Here is a 21,400-nt window from a genome sequence, read left to right on the forward strand (position 1 = left end):
GGGAACAGCTGCCCCAGCCGCCCCCCTTCGAAACGATGTTCCGAAGGGGGGAGGTGGGGCGGGAACAGCTGCCCCAGCCGCCCCACTTCGGAACGATGTTCCGAAGGAGGGAGGGGGGGCAGGAACAGCTGCCCCAGCTGCCGGGCTTCGTAGCGCTGCTGCGAAGCCGGGCGGTAGGGTGGGAACACCTTCTGAAGGCGGGCAGGGGGCGAAAGTCTTTGTCCCCCCTGCCTGCCTTCCCAGGGGCTTTTAAATCGCCCCGACAGAGGAGAAGTCCTCCGCTGTCCGGGGCGATTTTAAAATGCCGCCCACCAGCATTTTAAGATAGCCCCGCACAGCGGAGAAGTCCTCCGCTGTCCCAGGGTTTTTTAAAATGCTGGGGGTGGGAAGAAAAGCCCTTGTCCCCCCCCCAGCCTTCAGAAGAGGTCCGGGGACAGACTGTCCCCGGACCTGGCCTGAAGGTGGTTTCCCTAGGAACGCATTAATTGATTTTCAATGCATTCCTATGGGAAACCGTGCATCGCAAGACGAAAAACCCGCAAGACGAAGAGAATTGCGGAACGAATTAATTTCGTCTTGCGAGGCACCACTGTATAGAGCTCTAGAGGCCCGGAAGGGAGGGCGGTGGGATGGAGAGAGAACGATCTACGCCCTCCTCACCTCCCCCGTCACTTGCAAGACGTATTGGCGCTAAGAAATCAATGACAAGTTCAGGACTGGCGAGCCCCGAGGTGGGAAGACGGCGTCGAATTCGGAGACGCAGCAGGAGGAGGCAGCCAGGGAACTTTTGCAAATTGCGTAAAAGCGGGAGACGGGTGGGGAGAGATTCCCTGGAACCTGAGACCGGGGGCGAAAGGGAAGTTTCAGTTTTCCAAAGTCTCGGGGTCGAGCTGGTCTTTGGTGCGCGCGCCCCTCCCCGCTCGCCCCCCTGACAGGCCAGGCAGCTCGCCTCTCCATTGCCTTCTGCAAAGCGTGCAAGGGAGCTAATTGGAGAGCCCCGGGAGAAAGGTTTCTCCTGAAGAGGAGACGCGCTGCTCTGCAGCCTCCCTGCTCTGGGCGCACCGAGGGGAAACCGGCAAAACCGGTCGGAGGGCGCGAGGAACTTGGCGCAAGAAGCGCAGGCGTCGCAGGCCCGTTTCCGGACTGCTGCTAAGCGTAAGCGCAAGAGATTTGGGCCGAAGATGCAACCAGACCCAAACGCACCGCTCGCCTCTTGCGCGTCGGCTGCAGATCAGCGTGGCTAGTATAAGAGATGTCATTTGAAGGCTACTGCATAAGCCACGTGTCAACAGGGTGGGGGCATTGCCTGCCCTAAACCCAGACGGCTGGGGCCGTAGCTACGCAGCACTCCGTACATGCGCAGGGGTAGCCTAAGGCAACTTCAAATGCCGCACGTTTGTATTGCTCATCCTTGGTTTGTATCTGTGTAGGGAAACATAAAACATTAGCGGTGGGGAGGTCAGTTTTTGCAACGCAGGAGAAATGCTCTAATAGACACTTGAGCAAGTTAGCCCCTTGACAAAATATAGCCGGCTGAAGATCCGTTTGCAAAGGAGCTCACAGCAACGTTTTGCTAGCAAGATTCTTCTCCATCCGAATTTTTTTCTGCATGACTGATGCAAATCGGCATTTGTGTTTTGGAATCATGTTTGCCTTTTCAAAATATGCACAATTTTCATTTTATTGAAACGTAAGCTGATGATAACTGAACAGCTACTTGCGGGAAAGTTCCATTTAAATCTATCAGACCAACTTCCAAGTAAATGTAAAGAGAATCAACTGACTCCGATACCAGAATCTGGCACTAGTGAAAAGTGGCTGCGTGTAATTAATGAACACACTCTGTCACTCCCCAAAAGAGAAGTAGTTGCCTCTTCTAGCACAATCGGACAAAGTATTTTTCATTCTATAAAAATGTGGAACAGGAAAAAAGGGGCATTCAAAATGTAACAATAGAGGAATGCGACCAATTTCTCATAGACAGCAGTGGCAACGTTCAGTCCAAGCATTTTAAGATGACCATAAAACTTTTGTGTCCCAAGTGCAAGACAATGGAGGGCAAAATTAACGTTTAATATACTCCAAAAATGAAGAATTTAGATTTTTTCAAGTTGTGAGATGCAGGCTGCAGTGCTCCACCCACAGACCTGGAAGTTCCATTGAACTCACTTCTGAGAAGACATGTATAGGATTGCACAGCCATTGTTGCAGATTCAAGTTTGGATTGTCTAATCTTGGTTGTGATTTTAAAAATAATACTGCATTTTCCCATCTTGATTTAATAACCCATTCTTCTGATGGGCTGTATCTTCCTTTCCAGGGGAACAGCAGCTGCATGGATATGGCTGGATAACTCACCTGAGGAGTGGGGCAGGGGGACAAAGACGCCTCATCTTTTAAGTGACCCCCCAAGTAACCTAGAGTTAATTTCCTACACGCAGGCCTCTTTAAAACTGGCCCTCTTTCTGTTGAACCTAAAACCTGTATTGCTTAGAACCTCTATGTACAGTGGTACCTCAGGTTACATACGCTTCAGGTTGCGGACTCTGCTAACCCAGAAATATTACCTCGGGTTAAGAACTTTGCTTCAGGATAAGAACAGAAATCGTGCTCCGGTGGCACGGCGGCAGCGGGAGGCCCCATTAGCTAAAGTGGTGCTTCAGGTTAAGAATAGTTTCCAGTTAAGAACGGACCTCCAGAACGAATTAAGTACTTAACCCGAGGTACCACTGTATTGGCAATAATCACACATGGCAAGAACAGTCCGTGTGGCTCTCATATATATAGAAGATGGTCTGAGATACAAATGAATGTAACAGGAATGGTATGAAGTGGTATAAACACAGCTGTGCTACCTCTTGCCTTGCCACTATTTTAGAGCTGCAATGACAACTTTGTACGGTACTTCTCCAGCATTATTTTCCATGTGAAAATGATTAACTCAGTTAAGGGTTTAAACCACATGTTGGCACATGCAGCACTAGTTCATTTGGACGAGCCACAACTAACAGTGGTTGCTAGCAGTTGCTTGAAGCATTGAGTTTCACTGCGCAACCGAAAGAAATCCAGCAGCTTATTGTGTCTTGCTCCGAAGCATGGAGTTGCACCGATGGGAAAATTTATTCTAGCCTTGCTGCGGTTCCAGAGCCAGCCCGACCAGGAAAGAGAGGCGATAACTCTTAACTGCTTTAGAGCGTGTGAAAAGGAGATCCCAAAAGATCCTTTTTCCTGCAATACTCCAGTGTCCTAGATCAGTGTAACACTCTACTCAAGGAGTTAGATCCCTGAGGCTTTTCTTTTCTTTTCCTAATACAGTGGTACCTCAGGTTAAGTACTTAATTCGTTCTGGAGGTCCGTTCTTAACCAGAAACTGTTCTTAACCCGAAGCACCACTTTAGCTAATGGGGCCTCCCGCTGCTGCACGATTTATGTAACCTGAAGCACAGTGGTATCTCGGGTTACATATGCTTCAGGTTACATACACTTCCGGTTACAGACTCCGCTAACCCAGAAATAGTACCTCGGGTTAAGAACTTTGCTTCAGGATGAGAATGGAAATCGTGTTCCAGCGGTGCAGCGGCAGCAGGAGGCCCCATTATCTAAAGTGATGCTTCAGGGTTAAGAACAGTTTCAGGTTCGAATTAAGTACTTAACCTGAGGTACTACTGTACAGTGGTGCCTCGGTTCTCAAATGCCTTGATACTCAAACAACTTGGAACCCAAACATTGCAAACCCGGAAGTAAGTGTTCCAGTTTGCGAACTTTTTTCGGAAGCTGAACATTCCCTGTTTTGAGTATTACCCTTCCGTTTTGAATGACACACTTCCGTTTTGAGTGTTACGCTGAGGTCTGTCTGTTTCTATTTATTTTGCCTTTTTGTTTTTGCGGCTCTTTTGTTTTTGTGATTGTGTAGAACCCAGATCAGCCACGGATTGATTGTGTGACTGCAGTACATTGTTTATTGCTTTCATTTTATGGATCAGTGGTCTCGTTAGATAGTAAAATTCATGTTAAATTGCTGTTTCAGGGGTTGCTTTTAAAAGTCTGGAACGGAGTAATCCGTTTTGCATTACTTTCTATGGGAAAGTGTGCCTTGGTTTTGGAACGCTTTGGTTTTGGAATGGAGTTTGAGAACCAAGGTATCACTGCACCCAGACTGTTCCACAAACACATTATTGTCCATGTATATATGGCTTACTTTGCACAGCTGCTAATGCTGGTCAGCGCTGATATTAACCACAGTGCACTCTCACCCGTTTATATGAGGTTAGTGAGGTGTATCGCATTTAGATTTAAGATTTAGATAGTGTCATCTCGACCCGCTCTAGTAATCTTGCACATCCAAGTACAATGTTACTCATCCTATTTCCCTGCTTCTTTCTTTCTCTCTTGCTGGCTTTTTAAAATGCTGTTTTTACCATACACTGCTTTCCACAGAAAAGCAGTATATACATTTACAAAATAAACCCACTCACTTGGATATGCTTATTCCAGCAGGTACTTTAAGGTAGCGTTTGGTTTTATGATGGATTTTTATTGTTTTGTCCTCTGCATGGCTTATTTTTATGTACACTGCTTTGAAAGGCTAGTGATTAAGCGTCATATAAATGTATTAAATAAGTTGCCTTGAATGGCAATAGCTGTTAGCCTCAGTTCTCCATTTGTGCAATGGGACTCTAATTACCTACTTTGCTGGCAATGGCTAGGTTAAATGATGTGAAGGCAGTTTGCCTTTAGCCCCACAGAAACAGAATGGGTAATAACGTAGTTTATAAAAATAGGAACAAATTCAATCAAATCTTTCTACTTGTATGGATTGCAGACGAGAAGCTGTGGTAAACATACGTAAAGGACTATTTTAACGGAATGGATTAAGGGGAAATGTTTTTGTGGCCTAAACTGGACACATTTTCATGCTGATGTGAGTCTGGAATTTATATAAAACCTGGTGTTTTGCTTGCTGCAGAAACCTCATTTAGCTTCTTCCTTCAATATACTGCAGATTCTCTTTTGTGATCGGGAGAAACACCAAAACAGCCTTAAGACACAAAGATAGATTATTTGGAAAGGGCTACGGTCCACAGAGATTTGCTTGCAAGTGAAGGTATGTTCACCACAAAAAAGACCACCCTCCCAAGACTTCAGCAAAAAGCCTTTGAAGCAAATGAAGGATCCAACACGTAATCTCAGTTAAACACGGGAAACATTGCAAAGATAAAAGAGCTCAGCCAGGCCAGTATTTTGCAAGGACTGTGTCTGTGCGGTTAAATTCCCATTCCTATTGCTCACTGACATTAGAGCGTCAGAGTCGCAGTGTAGAAAACACACATTTCCAAAATATCCTTTGTCTTGCTACCTATGTTGGCGGCAGGGGCAAGCTGCAAGCTCCCCCAATAATTATGGCATTATATCTCAACAACTATTTAGAAATCACAACACGGGGCTGGGGCGTTGGACGTGGCGCGGATTCCATCTCCCGGCTGCTGCAGCAGCAGCCTCTTTTACGACACAGTCCAGCATCTCCAAGCTGATATTTTTCTTTACCTGCCCTCTGCTCCCCCTGTTCTTCTGTCACAATGGCAACAGCAGGGAGCTTGCGGCAGAAGGGCACTCGACTGCAGTGGCTGCTGGGCTGACAAGTGTGATAAAATGATCTTCCTTAACTAAACTCGTAAAGCACTGGGCAATAAAACTCAATCTTCTGTAAAATCCAATTAAGTCATTATCTGACTGATTGTATCTTTAATTGAAAACAGAAGTGACAGTAAATTTCTGTGATATATCAGGATCAATCGATACCGCTATACAATCCAACCCCGAGAAGTGATTTATAATGTCAAACCCATATAGGTAACTCGACATTATTCTCTCTAAAACCACTGGTGGATGAAATTAAGAGTAAGTGCATTTAATAAAAAACAAGATGGTCAGGTTATTGATTACAACAGATGGGGGTGAAATCAAATAGATGTTTTCAAAGCACAGAGTGAAGAAAATACAAGTAATTTCTTTTTTTCCTGTTTAATACAGCTTGCCAACTATACACAAGAAAATTTGGTCATCAATAACGTTTTTATTTCAGGTACCGCTGCAACTACAGAGAACAATGAATTTTTTAAAGACTAGTTTCATTTCAGCTTGGCTTCTGTAACCCAAGAAAAAGTACATGCTAAGCAGTTTTTAACAAATACCGAAAATCTGTAGTAACTTTTAAATGCTTTAAGCCAAGATTGTAGCAAACAGGTTAACCTAGAAAGTACTAAATTTATGTTAATTTTATGCTGTTAGCAGAATAAATGCCTAGCCAAAATCTAGCATCTTCCATAAAAACATCCAACCATGAAGGTAAATCACCAGATTTTTGTTGAAAGTATTATTCTTACTTAAACTCCGCCCCCTACTTTTGAAGCCTACAAATAGATAGAAAGCAGCATTTATGAAGGGGTTTGTAAATCCTAGAACATTACTCTGACTCGCACATTCTGTTTTACTGTCATTAAAAAATAAAAGCTGAAAGAATTATTTTGTGATAAGAGAATTATCAACCTTTCTGCCAATTTCTTAAAATCTTCATCATACCGAAAGCCCTTTTTACAATTTTATCTTGTCTTTGTCGAAGAACTAACTCTTGTGCGCTGTAGAAATCTAGCTTATATAACTAGCTTAGCCATTCACTTAACTTTGATCACAGTTTATCTGCAAAGTATTATCTTTTTTATACCAGGATTAACCCCAAGGAACTGCCAGGGCGCCCCTAATGGGAAAAGACTTGTGTCCTTAAACTAAGAGGTTGCAAATCACATTGTGCGGAACAATACAAAGGGAATAAACTCAACGTTTTCTCAACGGTTACATCGGCATCAATCATCCCAAACCAAACACATCTCAACAAGAAGGCACTTTCCAAAGACATCCAAGGAGGAGCTTCTTCAGAGCTGCTCATTCACCGTCTTCCATGACAGAATGAACAGTGAAGGTCCCAGAATCGGAGGTCGACTCGCACTCCAACACAGCTTTGGTGCTTTCGTTGCTGATGGGAGAGCTGCTGGAAAGGGAAACCAAGCCAGAATCTTGACTACTGGGTGGTGAAAATACTGAGGAAGCAACGAATAAAGGGGAGGGAGAAAAAAGGGAACACATAGTTAAGCGATCTAGATCAGTGACGGTCTACACGAATACACCCAAAGGCATGGAGTGATGAGCCGCCGTCCTTTCCTAGGCAGGTTCCCATCCATATATCTCTTCTGTCGTCACATGCACCTGTCTGCAAGTGACTGCTGCCATGCTCATCCTGTGGGATGTGATCCATGAGAAGCAGTCAAGTACAACATTCCTTGTAATGCTAGAGAAGACATGCAGGGGAATGTTTGGTCCAGCCAGTCGAAACTTCCTGTTCCTCCTGGCTGGAGCATCCTTCCTCTTGCTTGTGATAGAATGTGGGCGTGACCTTACCTGTCCAGGTAATGAAAGGACGAGTCGTGCAGCACCCTTCCTTCTTTTTTACCTCCTTCTTTGTTTGACCAGCTTTTAGCTGGGACTGCTCTGCTAGCTTCTCATCTAGCAGAAGCACTGGGATTATTCCCCCATATGGGGTAGATCCACATGTACACATTTATAACTGCCTTCAGGAATCCAACTGTGAACTGATGTAAGTAAATTTCTTTTATTGACTTTGAGTAAGATTGTGGCGTCTTTATTCTTTTAAGAGGGATTCAAGGGAATTTACCAGGAACGATCAGCCATCTGCTGTGCATGTAAAAGGGGAATGTAACTCTGCTAAGTAAAGGAACTTGCTAGTGCAAGTTAGGAAGGATATTAGTAAACAATATATCTTCAACTGCCACTGAACTTTCCCACACATCCCCCCCCCTCACCCAAACAGAAACTGACATGTCAGAGTAGACTAGATGTCATTAGGCAATGTTCAGGTCAAAGTTGTTGACCTTTTTTTAGGGGGGAAAGTCAAATTTGTTGATCTCTTTCTTTTGGGGGGGGGGTTCAAGTCAAAAATATTTTTTAGAGGGGCAGTTCAAAAATGTAAAGCTGTCTTTAGGGGGAAAGGAGCAAGTCACTCGCCGGAAAAGCAATCAGGAAACGAAGAGCCTCACAGCGAGTACTACGTCTTCCGTTCAAGCGATCATGTGCGAATGAAGGACGGGGTGAGGGGGTGGGGCTGGATCCTCTGCCCCCCCAAACGAAAAAGAGCCCGCGATCGACCCAAACCTCCTGGGGATCAACCAGTTGATCGCGGTTGACCGGTTGGACACCCCTGTTCTAGACTAATCTATCCATTCTTAATTTTTATTCATTTATGTAGATCTCAAGGCAGCTCACAACATTAATTACTGTTTGCTGTGTGACTGGATGAAGTACCATTTTTAATTGGGGGGGGGACCCTAAAAATTTCAGTGCTATACAAAACAACACCTTTTTTTGGGAACCCACTGTTGTTGTTTGATTTTTAAAAAAGAGAACCATTCTATGGAATAAATGAAAACGTGGCTAGAAGAAGCCCGCCTCCTTCCCTCCATAATCATCCCTGTGAAATTACGGTGCAGAATCCCTGATGGGGTACCTGCCAACTGCCAGCCTGTCAGGCATGCACGGCTTCTATTTTTTTATTAACATATAAAACACATACATATACATTTACATATACAGTGGTACCTCGGGTTACATATGCTTCAGGTTACATACGCTTCAGGTTACAGACTCCACTAACCCAGAAATAGTGCTTCAAGTTAAGAACTTTGCTTCAGGATAAGAACAAAAATTGGGCTCCGGCGGCGCGGCGGCAGCAGGAGGCCCCATTAGCTAAAGTGGTGCTTCAGGTTAAGAACAGTTTCAGGTTAAGAACGGACCTCCAGAACTAATTAAATACTTAACCCGAGGTACCACTGTACATTTACACAATACACAATACACATACACAACACACTACCTTATTTTCATAACATAAAACATACCTACATTGCTCTATATAATACCTACCTATACTATACATATCAACATACCTACACACCTACCCCACACAGACACCCACCAAGCAACTTGACTTCCAGCCGTTCTTGTTACGCTATTTTATTTTTCCAACTAGCTTAAACACATTTCATTATTTCTTTACTCTATTCTTTTATCTTAACTTTCTTCTCCTTTCACTCTAATCATTTTCTGGATTCACTCGGTATCTGTCAGAAATTCTACTTTTCCCACATAATTTTTGATGTATTCCTTAAAGATAGCCCACTCCTTATTCACTTTTTGTACCATATCTCCTCTTATCCTCCCTGTTAGTTCAGCAGAATGGAAGTATTCCATCATTTTAGATAACCAGTCTGTTTTAGTTGGGACGCTGCTGCTTGTGAGTCAAGGACCCTCCAGGATTATAATAAGACACACAGACACGTTATTTTAGGTTAATGGGCAAAATTAGGCCACAACTTTTATTGGTTACAGCATGTGAGTGGTATTGGCTTAAAGGTAAAGGGACCCCTGACCAATAGGTCATCGTGGCTGACTCTGGGGTTGCGGCGCTCATCTTGCTTTATTGGCCGAGGGAGCCGGCGTACAGCTCCCGGGTCATGTGGCCAGCATGACTAAGCAGCTTCTGGCGAACCAGAGCAGCGCACAGAAACGCCATTTACCTTCCTGCTGGAGTGGTACCTATTTATCTACTTGCACTTTGACGTGCTTTCAAACTGCTAGGTTGGCAAGAGCAGGGACCGAGCAACGGGAGCTTACCCCGTCACGGGGATTCGAACCGCCGATCTTCTGATCGGCAAGTCCTAGGCTCTGTGGTTTAACCCACAGCGCCACCTTTGGATAAAACAGCAATACCAGACTCCACCCCACACAGCTGGGAGTCATATCAGGGTAACAACCAATGGGAGGAGCTTGCTGATGCAAATACAACTGGAAGCTCCCCTGATGTCACCAGGGGTCGTGCTATGGCCCTAGCCACCAGCAGGGCATCGGACAGGATCCATGACCGCCGGATTCTTTTAACGGAATACCCAAAAGAGGAGGGGTAAATGATGGCGCATACCCAATCCTCCAACACAGAACACATATTCCAATGCCTAACCTCCAATGCCAGAAAGTTGTGACGAATTGCTACGAGGTAGGTGAAAAAACCAAGAGGCTGGTGCCAATTTGCCAAATGGATAAAAAAAGTCCTACCAGGCCCCTTGGACAACCAAGACAACCAACCGAAGTCCATAGTAAGGTCAATACGCAAAAAGAAGCTGACCTAAGAGGGAGGGAGGGCGGGAGATCCGAAGAAAGCAGGAACAGACTGGGAGCTGACTGCTTTTGCGGCTGTTTAAATGCATTTAGCCCCGCCCACCAGCCGGCCCTATTAGTCGGCTGGGAGGCTTGGCCGCGGCAGCAGAAGCAATCAGGAGCAGGGAGCTGAATATGCCTCCTCTGCGAGGAGGAGAGGCCTTTCCCCATTTTTGGCAATCAATAACCTTGCCGCTATAGTTGCATATATAAATATTGGTCAGACTGTTTCCCAGTCTGCCACCTCGGCCACTCCGCTCCTCCTTACGCCGCTTAATGTTGTATTTTAATCTTGTTTTTTTAAGTTGTATTTCGATCAATTGTTTTTATATTTGGTGTTAGCTGCCCTGAGCCCGGTCTTGGCTGGGGAGGGTGGGGTATAAATAAATAAAATAAATAAAATTTACTATTATTATTACAGTGGTACCTCGGGTAAAGTACTTAATTCGTTCCGGAGGTCCGTTCTTAACCTGAAACCTGAAGCACCACTTTAGCTAATGGGGCCTCCTGCTGCTGCCGCGCCGCCGGAGCCCAATTTCTGTTCTCATCCTGAAGCAAAGTTCTTAACCTGAAGCACTATTTCTGGGTTAGCGGAGTCTGTAACCTGAAGCGTATGTAACCTAAGGTAAAGGTAAAGGGACCCCTGACCATTAGGTCCAGTCGTGACCGACTCTGGGGTTGCGGTGCTCATCTCGTTTTATTGGCCAAGGGAGCTTCTGGGTCATGTGGCCAGCATGACTAAGCCGCTTCTGCCAAACCAGAGCAGCACACAGAAATGCCGTTTACCTTCCTGCCGGAGCGGTACCTATTTATCTACTTGCACTTTGTCGTGCTTTTGAACTGCTAGGTTGGCAGGAGCAGGGACCCAGCAACGGGAGCTCACCCCGTCGCGGGGATTCGAACCATCGACCTTCTGATCGGCAAGTCCTAGGCTCTGTGGTTTAACCCACAGCGCCACCCGCGTCCCTTAGGTACCTAAGGTACCACTGTATTATTATCCACAGACAACGATGAATAGGATAAGGGCAGAGGCAGAACTGGATGACTGGTTCCACCCCTCTGGGCGCTGAGCCTAGGGGACACTACAGGACGTGGCAATGATGGCACGACATGGGCAGAACGGAGCGTGACAGGCAGAGGCACCACATTTGTGCATCGATGAAATACCAAAGTCTGCCCCTGCTAAGGGTTGCCACATTTCTGCTGCCAGCAGCGCTCCTCTGACTTTTAACAGCTGCATGAAAGGAAGATGAATCTGCTCGCAGCATGGCAACTGAAGGTGGAACAAGGTTTCTGCTTGCCTTGTACCTATTATAATCACAAAATTTCCACCAGAAAATAAACAAGTTGACTCTCACTTAGCAACTGAGACCTGTGGATATAGGGCAGTATACATATTTAACCAATTATACTATTAATAGTTATAACTGCCAGCCCCAGACCTCTCCTTAAGAAGGCATGAGGACAAGGAGTAGGTTGTGAATTGTGCAAGGAATAAAAAAACCCCCAACCCAACCTCAATTCAACTTCCTGATCTGATTTTAGGATGTATTTTAATTGATTGCCTGATTTTATGTTAATGTGTTGTACATTTGATGTCAGCCACTCTGAGCCCGGTTTTAGCCAGGGAGGGCGGAGTATAAACATAAATAATAATAATAATAATAATAATAATAATAATAATAATAATAATAATTAGCGTGATTCAGTTAAAGAGGTTCTTCCCACACATATAAACGGAATGAGGAAAAAATGTTCCATTATGATTATTTATTTATTCCGATTCATCCTACCCTGCTGGTTTTAGCAAAATAAAACATTGCAAGTCATTTAGAAGGCATGTTGCATAAAAGTAACGTTGACATAAGCTATCCAGCAGAAGAAAGCAGAAACACTTGAACAACTTCTCGTAAGCGGCAGAAGGATGATAAAACCAACATCGCCTTAGAGCAATAAACGTCAGGGACAATAATAAAATTGATATCCAAACACAATTAAAAGTTTTCCGGCAGGTGCTAACGGAGGCCAACAGTTCTGTGGAGAAAGAAGACGGTGAGGGAAGCAGGGAGGCCGAGACAGTGGCAGCATAGCTGTCAACGTTTCCCTTTTTTTAAGGTAAATTCCCTTATTCCGAATAGGATTCCTCGCAAGGACAGGGAAAAGTTGACAGCTATGAGCGGCAGAGCCTGATCCAGCCACTCTCCTCCTCTCCACCAACTAACAACTCCCCTATGGAAAACATGAACAGGCATCAAAACTCCTGCAGTAGTGGAGGTTGCATTTTAATGTTTTAATGTATTTTAATCTTGTTTTTAAGTTGTATTTCAATCAATTTGTTTTTATATCGGTTGTTAGCCGCCCTGAACCTGGTCTCGGCTGGGGAGGGTGGGGTATAAATAATTTTTATTATTATTATTATTATTATTATTATTATTATTATTATTATTATTATTATTATTACTGTCCTTTTCAATTTTTCCAAACTTTAGCACAAAGCAAAAGGAAGATCCATTTCTCTCCCAAATCTTCTGAAAGTGCAGAGAAATCAGAAAGGGGTCTTTTCTCTCTGCACTGGGATTAAAAGATGGGATACACATTAATAAACACATGACCCTCACCACGATGTGTTGAGCACCACTAGTAATAGTTTCTCTACCACCATCCATTTGCAGATTTCTGCCACTCCCATCATGGTTGGAATGACCAAGGAAATGCGTGGAGACACTGACGTGTGTCAGTGGCTGCCCATTCTGACATGGAAAGGGCGCAGGGCAAAGAAATAGAGGAGTCCAGGGCCGGCCCTGCCATGTGGCAATGTGGAGCAATCTGCTTCAGGTGGCACCATGAGAAGGGGCATGCAATGGCCGGGGAAAGGAAGGGAAGCAGGAATTAAGTGTATGAATGCTGCAGCAGGACTTTTTCAAGTGTTTGTCCTGGGGAGTGGGTGCCATTTGGGTTCTTCAGGCTGGAAAATGTTCTGGGCTGGGGAAGCGTAGAACACCCTCTCACCAGATGTCAAGGAGATGAAGAACTACACAACTTTTAGAAGACATCTGAAGGCAGCCCTGTGTTGGGAAGGTTTTAATGTTTTATGTTTTATTACGCTTTTTATATGTGCTGGAAGCCACCCTGAGTGGCTGGGGAAACCCAGTCAGGTGGGTGGGTTATCAATAATAAAATTATTGCTATTATCAAACAGGAATCTTGCTGCTGTGATGACATATGAAACAGACCAAAACTGGTGTAGATCTGCTGTCAAGCAGAGGGCAAGGAAAAAGAAAAGCAGAAACGAAACCACAAGTGTCCCGTCTCCGGAAAAATGAAAAATAAAAACAGATATGAAATATTGGAAGAATTGGAAAACTAATACAGTGCAAGAAATACTGGCAACATTTCCATCTCCACTAGATACAAAAAGCAAAGCAAAGGGGTCTCTGACCTTGCTCACCTTTGATGAGTCAAGATCCACGCAACGGCACTCCTTTCCCGCCTGGCGTGGATGTAATTAAGGGGAAGCTGCCGTGGTAATTTCTCTCCTCATTAACTTCCTGATTGGTTTGAGGCTCAGATTTCCACCAGGCTGCCGTTTGTCACCAAATCCAAATGGCCAATCGTTAAGACTAATGTTTGTGTAACTAACTGCCGGCATCTGCCGCACGGCTCCTTGTACAACAATAATAGGGAAAGCGAAACATTAAAGCTCCTGTGTTAATTCAGCACTTATTCATCACCGGGGAAATCTATGGTGTAATTAGCAAAATGCATCGCTAGACAAGTGCACCAAGAGTCCTTTGGAAAAAGCTAAATCACAGGAGAGGCTGTCTGAGAGCCCTCAATGCGTTAACCATCAGGACTTATTCCACTCTGAATGCTTGTCGTTTAGTGGGGGGCCAACGCCAAGCTAAGATCCTTTAAAAAGGTAACGCGGAACAATTCACCTCCCGTTGACTCCATTGATTGACAGAGGCCAGATTGCACAAAGTTGCTTAAAAAGATGTGGTCAACCTGGCAGAATCAGGCATGAACTTGTAAGGAATGGTGGTAATGACCCAAATTCTGTTTTCAGGCAGAGACGTCTTCACTGCAACCGCTGCAAACTCGACCTGGCAACGATCGGAAAAACAGGCAAAGTTCCCATTGTAGAAAATACAGTATTTTCTAAGTGTGGAAAGCTGTTTTTATTCTCAGAGCAAGCCCCTGTGATGTCCACCCATTTCAGTGGCAACGGTCAAGTGCAAACGAGGCAAGGAACCTGTTCCAAATGAGAGATTCCTCATAGTCTGTCCCACAGGAAGGGAATGTCCTTGCCTCCATTGGCGACTCCCATCCACACAGTTTCCTTCTGATTCATGATAAGAAAACAAGTCCGTCCATCCCCCAATGCTTTGTGCCCTGGAGGGGCCACAATTGGGAGATTCCTCCCTTTCTTCAGTTTAGATAACTATGGAGAGAAATCTCAAATTTATTTGCTGAGCCCAAAGGCAGCCGGTAGAAGAGACTTGCGCCATCTTTTTAAGGTGCTCACTTGATCTCCTGTGTTGCCCATGCCTCTGCTGGGAGGGCCAAAACTGGGATGGTACAAGTGCATCAGCGTGGTCCATCCATTACTCCTGCCAGTGGCAAGACCTGTGGTTTCCAGACCACCAACCTCTGGCCTCATCAGTCGCCACTGAACCGACTCTTCAGATTTTACACCATGCACAAACCCTAAAGAAGGGGTGCAGTCATGGCCCCCAGACCTTGCTAGACTCCAACTTTCATCATTCCCAGCCAACATGGCCGATGGCAAGGGATTATGGGAGCTCGAATACGGGGGGAAAGTTGTCCTGGTTGAAGTCCAAAGAAGGACAAGGGACACACAAACACACGCACACTCCCGTATTTCTAGGGGTGGACGGCAACCCTAATTCCAGCAGATGGACCTTTACTCTTCGCTATGACAAGCTGCATCTCCCCAAATTGCCCCTTCCACTCAGCTACTAAGGTACAGAAGCCCTGCTCTCTTTTGCTTCTGGTCGCCTTACGAGAGGGCACAGCTTGTTCAGAGATGTCCTTTGTTCCTCACCTTTGTGACATCTGGAAAATTGGTGGAAGCTGTAAGAGATTTAGGCATTGGAGGCATGAGCAGCTGAAGCGTGGAGCAGGGCTCTGCCTCAAAACCACCCAAAAGGCAGCCCTGCCACAACACATAGGCTGGTTCCATCTCATTCTCGTTTCTCCCAACTGGTCATTACTGTTTTCTCGTTTCATGGAAAAATAAGGAAATCAAGCATTGCCTGCTAATCCACCCGGTTTAGTCCACAGCTGGTGGACTGAGTTATGAATACCGATCTCCCAGGAATGTGCCAAGCCTTGTACTGTTGTCTCAGTCTTACTACAAAATAAATATTTGCATGTTTACCTGGGCACATGCAACTTAGCGGCTAATAATTAGTATTTAGTTTGGAACTTGCGTATTTTTCCCTTCCTTCCTTCCTTGTATGATATTGGTTACATTTTGGCCAAAATGCAAAAACAAAACAGAACACATAACCTCCAAAATAAAAGTCATCAATGAACTGAGATGCCATACAAAGAACTGCCTAGACTTGAGTGATCTTCTGTAAGTCAATGGCCTGGAAAGCGTAATATGCTTCTAGTGAAGTGAGAAACCACTAGGATAGTCATGCTTAGAAGGCAAATGTTCTTTGTGTTTACATTTAAAAACCATTAGACTCTTAATAAGAAGCAATTTTTTAAAGATTTAAGCTCTCAAGTGTTACAGACCATTTATTAAAGCTCTTTCACCTTCTTATTCAGGGAAGGAAATAGAAGGCACATCCATTCTGCAGACTCGCTTGGAATCTGGATCCGAAGGCTCATTTCTACATTAAGGCTGCAATCCTATTGCCACTTATCTAGGAGTAAGTGCCGCCACTGCCATCAATGGGGCTTACTTCCAAGTAGACAAGTATAGGCTGGCACTGGAATCAAAACAGAGCACCGACATGCCCAAAAGATGGTCTATAAAATGTGGCGAAGGCTTTTCCAAATGAAAAGCTTTGCGGTGAGGGCATAGATTAAGGTTGGTTTTCTGAATGCAGATAACCAGGAGCAGATGGAAGCCAGAGTAGGTCCAGTTTGGAAGTGCAAATATGTAAAAGACAAAGGGAGTCCATCGCATTCTCCCCGGAGCGTTACCTATTTGAGGAAGGGCTTGTTGATTAATAGAAGCAGATCCGGTTGATTTCTCAATAAAACAAAGGAGTGAGTAAATCTATTCTGTCTGTTTTGATGGGAAAAGGTCAGGCCGGGATGGGAAATGGAAGGTACAGTGGACCCTCTGGATGTGAACTTAATTTGTCCCGGGGGTCTGTACTTACCCCGAAAAGTCCGTAACTGGAGGTGCCGCTTCTGCGCATGGCGCGATAAGGCGCTTCTGCGCATGCGGTGTTCGTAACTCGAAATTAAGTTACCATTTAGGGAAGATAGACTAAAGGATTCCGCCCAAGGCCTCAAACCGCCACCCGAGACGGCAAAGGTGCTGCACACGGTCCCATAAAGGACGCCCACAAATGAAGGTGTGAGCGCTCATTACATGCACTCTAATGCCAACTCAAGGAATATTATTGTATATTCAAGGGCAATAGTGCACTAATAATAACCAACATTTGAGAATTTAACGGGAAACCATGTCAATACTTTGGTTTAGCACAAATATTGTTTTCTTTTTAAATTTAGGTTTTATTATTTTTGCTTATCTTTGTAGGATACAGATTTTGTAATTGGGGCAGAGGCGAGGGAGAAGGGACTGCTGTAATAGGGCACCAGTGGGCTTCAGGAATATAGGGCGGAAGTTCGGAGAACCCACAAACTGGTGAGCCGTTTGAGATAAATTATATCAAAATCCAGGATTTTCCAAATATATTCCTCTGCTGACTATACCCTACATTACAGTGATCCCAGTGAAATATTTATTTAGCACATGGATGGATCACAGACCCCAAATGTTCCAAATGACCATCTAATTACATCATTCTGAATATTGGGATAAGTTATATATATATTTTCTTCTTATCCAGTCATATGGTGGAAAATGCGTAGGTATTTTCTCCCCCCCCCCAACAGGTCACAGTACTTTCTAACACTGTAAATACGTATTTGCAGGGCCATATCTTCTCAATATAGTATGAAAAGCAGAAGGGAGAACAAAATTTCCACACACCACACCCTGCACAGACCTCTGCCATAATGGGTGGGACAGTTTAAGACACCGGTGCTGTCCAAAATGGCAGCCAATATTAAGTTTTCTCCCCCGTCTATAATGCGTGCTGAAACATATCCGTACCCTGGTGACAACGGGCAAACCAACAAGACAAGGCTCATTTGTTTCCCTACACTTTACAAAAATCCCTGTATACTGAGCTGCCACTTTCAGCCGTAGCGCCATGCTTATCAGAACACCTAGTTCTGCCTTGAATACGCCTATTATTTCACAACAGAATCTCTGGCCGCAGCTGATCTCCCCTTCTCACCAACAGTGTTAAAAAACCATTAGGATTATCTCAAATGCCTGCCACTCGACTGATTCACTGTGTACTTTCGAACTGGATTTCATTCTTGGCATTTAGTGCGCAAGGATGAATGGATGGCTTCGTTCCATCTGCCCTATCAGAGCTCATATCATCCTTCCCCAGTACATGCCAGTATTTGTAGTTAGCTGGAAAGCTTGCTGTTAAGTGATGGAACAACTAAAATTAGCTAAGAAAAACTAAATTCTCTCCGCCCTGGACAATAGATCTCCTGAAAGCTATTACTTGAAACAAATACCTTTCCTGTTTCCCTTGTTTAAAACAGAAAGAAAAAAGAAATAGGGGGAGGTTGACATGTTGGGGAAAAGCAAACAGCAGACTGACCTAGAGTTCCTTGCCTACAAATCTAGATGTGTCAACAGCAGTAGTTTGGCCTTTCAAGATTTGACACTTGTTATGTCACGGGCCAAAGAAAGGAAGGACATTGGCTCTCCTTTTCCCCTCAGTGCGTAATAATGCAGTCATACAGAGGGAATGTTATCGATAGGGGTTTGCCATATTGGGACAGAAAACATAATGATCGCTTTGGACCTACAGTGGTACCTCGGGTTACATACACTTTAGGTTACAGATTCTGCTAACCCAGAAATAGTACCTCGGGTTAAGAACTTTGCTTCAGGATGAGAACAGAAATCGTGCTCTGGCGGCACGGCGGCAGCAGGAGGCCCCATTAGCTAAAGTGGTGCTTCAGGTTAAGAACAGTTTCAGGTTAAGTACAGACCTCCGGAACGAGTTAAGTACTTAACCCGAGGTACCACTGTACAGAAATGTCCTTTGGGATGGAAGACCATCTGCCAAGTCTTTCTTTCTTCTTTCTTTGGCGATCACTCGTAGCCGAGTAAGATTGTCTTCCATGAACACGGTTTTAACAGTGAGTCCGTAACTGACTGTGGAGGCCAATTCTGGATCCACACGTCCTTCCACAGTGGGGACATTGGTTTCCGGCATAGGCGCCGACTCCATGGGGCCTGAGGGGGCTCGAGCCCCCTCAAAAAATTTTTTGGGGGGGCTCAGCCCCCCCAATAATCTCGGGCGCCCTTCCAGCAGAGCACCGCCGCCGTCCCCCGCCTCCTCCCCACCTGCTCCCTCGCCAGCCAGCCAGCCAGCCGCGCGCCCTAGTCAGAGAGCCCCGGCCGTCCCCCGCGAGATTAGGGAATCCCCGGGGGCGGGGGCTCCTGCCTCGCTGCTTCGCAGCACCGCCGCCACTGCCAAGGCACTGCCGGGGGGAATTTCCTTCCTCCTGGCGGTTTCAGCCCCCGCGAGAACGACCGGGTACCAATCGGCTGGCTGGGGGGGTGTGGCTTGCCCTATTTAGGGCCGGAGCGGAGGGGGCTCGCCCTCTCTTCTCCGGCTAGCCCCACGTTTCCCGCATATCAGCTGTTCCGGAGCTGATTAATAGGCGCAGCACGCTCTCCCCTATTCGCTCACGAGGAGGCGGCGCCACTTTATTTGCATATTCATGAGCTTATTTATTATTCATGAGCTTTCCCGGGCCCCCCCCAATATTTTTTATAAGTCCGCGTCCCTGGTTTCCGGGCAGGGTTTCTGGTGAGGGTTTGCCAAGTGTGCCTTCCTCTTGGCACGTTTCTCCCTTGCGTCCTGAGTTTGAGTGTCTTCAAAGCCCATGACACCTTTGGCAAAGGCTGTTCTCCAATTGAAGCGCTTGCAGGCCAGTGTTTCCCAATTGTCGGTGTTTATACCACATTTTAAAAGATTTGCCTTGTGAGAGTCTTTGAACCTCTTTTGTTGACCACCAGCATTACGATTTCCATTTTTAAGTTTGGAATAGAGTTGTTGCTTTGGAAAGCGATAATCAGGCATCCGCACAACATGACCAATCCAGTGAAGGTGATGTTGAAGAATCATTGCTTCAACACACTGACCAGAAACTATAGCTGCCCCCCAACCTGAACAGCATATGCCCCAATGACCCGCACTGGCCGGTGCAAAAACACAGGGGAGTCGCAAGGTGCAGGAGATTCAAGATCAAAAGTAGGAACAGTGCTGAAAAACAAGGACCGTCTTGCCCTGGTTCAAAACCAACCCTTCAAAACTAGGATTTTCTGCTCCTATTGTAAGGCACTCTAGACCTTAGCAGTGGTGGCCTAGTTCCATGAAGGAATTCGACTCTGTTAGCTGTGTAAACTTCTACCATTGCTTGATTTCCTTGCCAACAATTGTATGTATTCCTATTTGGCCCAGGAAAGAATCCACTGGAACAGGTCCTGTTATTGCCAGTAATGTCTCTGGAGCAAAACGCTGCTGGGAGAGAATGAATCTTAGCCTCCAGTGTTAGAAACTGAGATAAGAAAGCTAGGAACTCAAGGGCACCTTAAACCAAGGTTATGGGCGCAACAATGAGTGTCTAGGCACATTTTTTATAACAAGAATATAAAGCTGAAAATGAATGAACTGCAGCTAAAATATCATGTTCATTTTTCACATGGTCCGGTCCTTCCCCTGCCCACCCCCCTAATATTCTGAAGAGGGTCTCTTCTCCAGTCTTCAGAGAGTAGCTGGAAGTGGGGAGGCAGAAAAAGCTCCTCCTTTCCTTCCAATCTGCAGTTTCAATCTCAAATCTTAGGCGCAGTATTGCGCCCAGAGCTCAGAAACTGCTCATGTTAATGAAATACCCTGTTGCAAAGTTTAAGGCACCAGAAAGTGTATAAAGAATGGATAACCTTTAAAGAAAATCTAAAACAATATTGTGAAAATGCAAATCTCATGACAGGTCTAGATTGAATCTTGAATATTAAGGAAAACTATAAATGTAGAAAATTTTCTGGATGTGTAATGGATATAACATGAAATGCGTCAAGGTAAAGAATATGTAGAAAGCACAATGAGGTGAATCGGAAGTCAAAAGTGTGTGTGATGTTAGACGATGTCTTGTTAGTTAATGTTCATTGTCATTGAGGTATTGTCTTGTCTGTCTGCGTTGTTATATGTAAACTGTTTTGCAATAAAGTTAAAATAAGAAGAAATCCCCTGCTGCAAAATGCACCTGGAACAATGGGAGTTTCGAACACTGTTAGCCTCCTAGTGGCCAATCTAGCTGGCAGCATGCTACTCACACAGGGCACCTGCTCATTTGGGTCCGAAGAAAGAAAGTTTGGCTTTCACTCTTTGAGAACAATTGGCATGAATGAAAACAAAACAAGGCACTTTATGTAGGTTGTATCTGAGAGGGTATACCATATTTGCTGCAAACACCAGAACACATCAGCAGAGCTGGGTGATACCTGGTTTTCAACATTGTAATATATATCCACCAACTAAACATTGTGATATATTATGATGTCTGAAATAAGGGTGGAACTATGCATATGCCTTGTGATTTTTGCTGGCACCTGCTCTCGTGATTTGCGTGAGGCAGGGGAGATTTGAGCTGGCAGACTTAAGAGGGGCTGCAGGAATCAAGAGAGAGAATTGCCTGGCTTCACTGTTTTCCCCACATTGTGATTTCTGATTCGCACATGCACAGATACTTATCACGATTCACAATATTTGGCCAGGTCAAAAATTATGAAACCAGTATCACGATATGG

At 45.0% G+C, this 21,400-nt stretch overlaps 1 protein-coding gene across 1 annotated transcript in view; it reads right to left on the reverse strand.

The window, feature by feature from the left end:
- Positions 1–6,005: 6,005 nt before the first annotated feature.
- Positions 6,006–21,400, reverse strand: part of DMRT1 (doublesex and mab-3 related transcription factor 1) — a 60,407-nt gene continuing 45,012 nt past the window's right edge. Inside the window, exon 5 of the mRNA XM_081176802.1 lies at positions 6,006–7,094. Coding sequence (XP_081032928.1) covers positions 6,940–7,094 — 155 coding nt within the window. The 3' untranslated portion in view covers positions 6,006–6,939. The remainder of the gene's footprint in view (positions 7,095–21,400) is intronic.

Source organism: Podarcis bocagei (assembly GCF_964188305.1).
Source record: "Podarcis bocagei genome assembly, chromosome: 17".
NCBI lineage: Eukaryota > Metazoa > Chordata > Lepidosauria > Squamata > Lacertidae > Podarcis > Podarcis bocagei.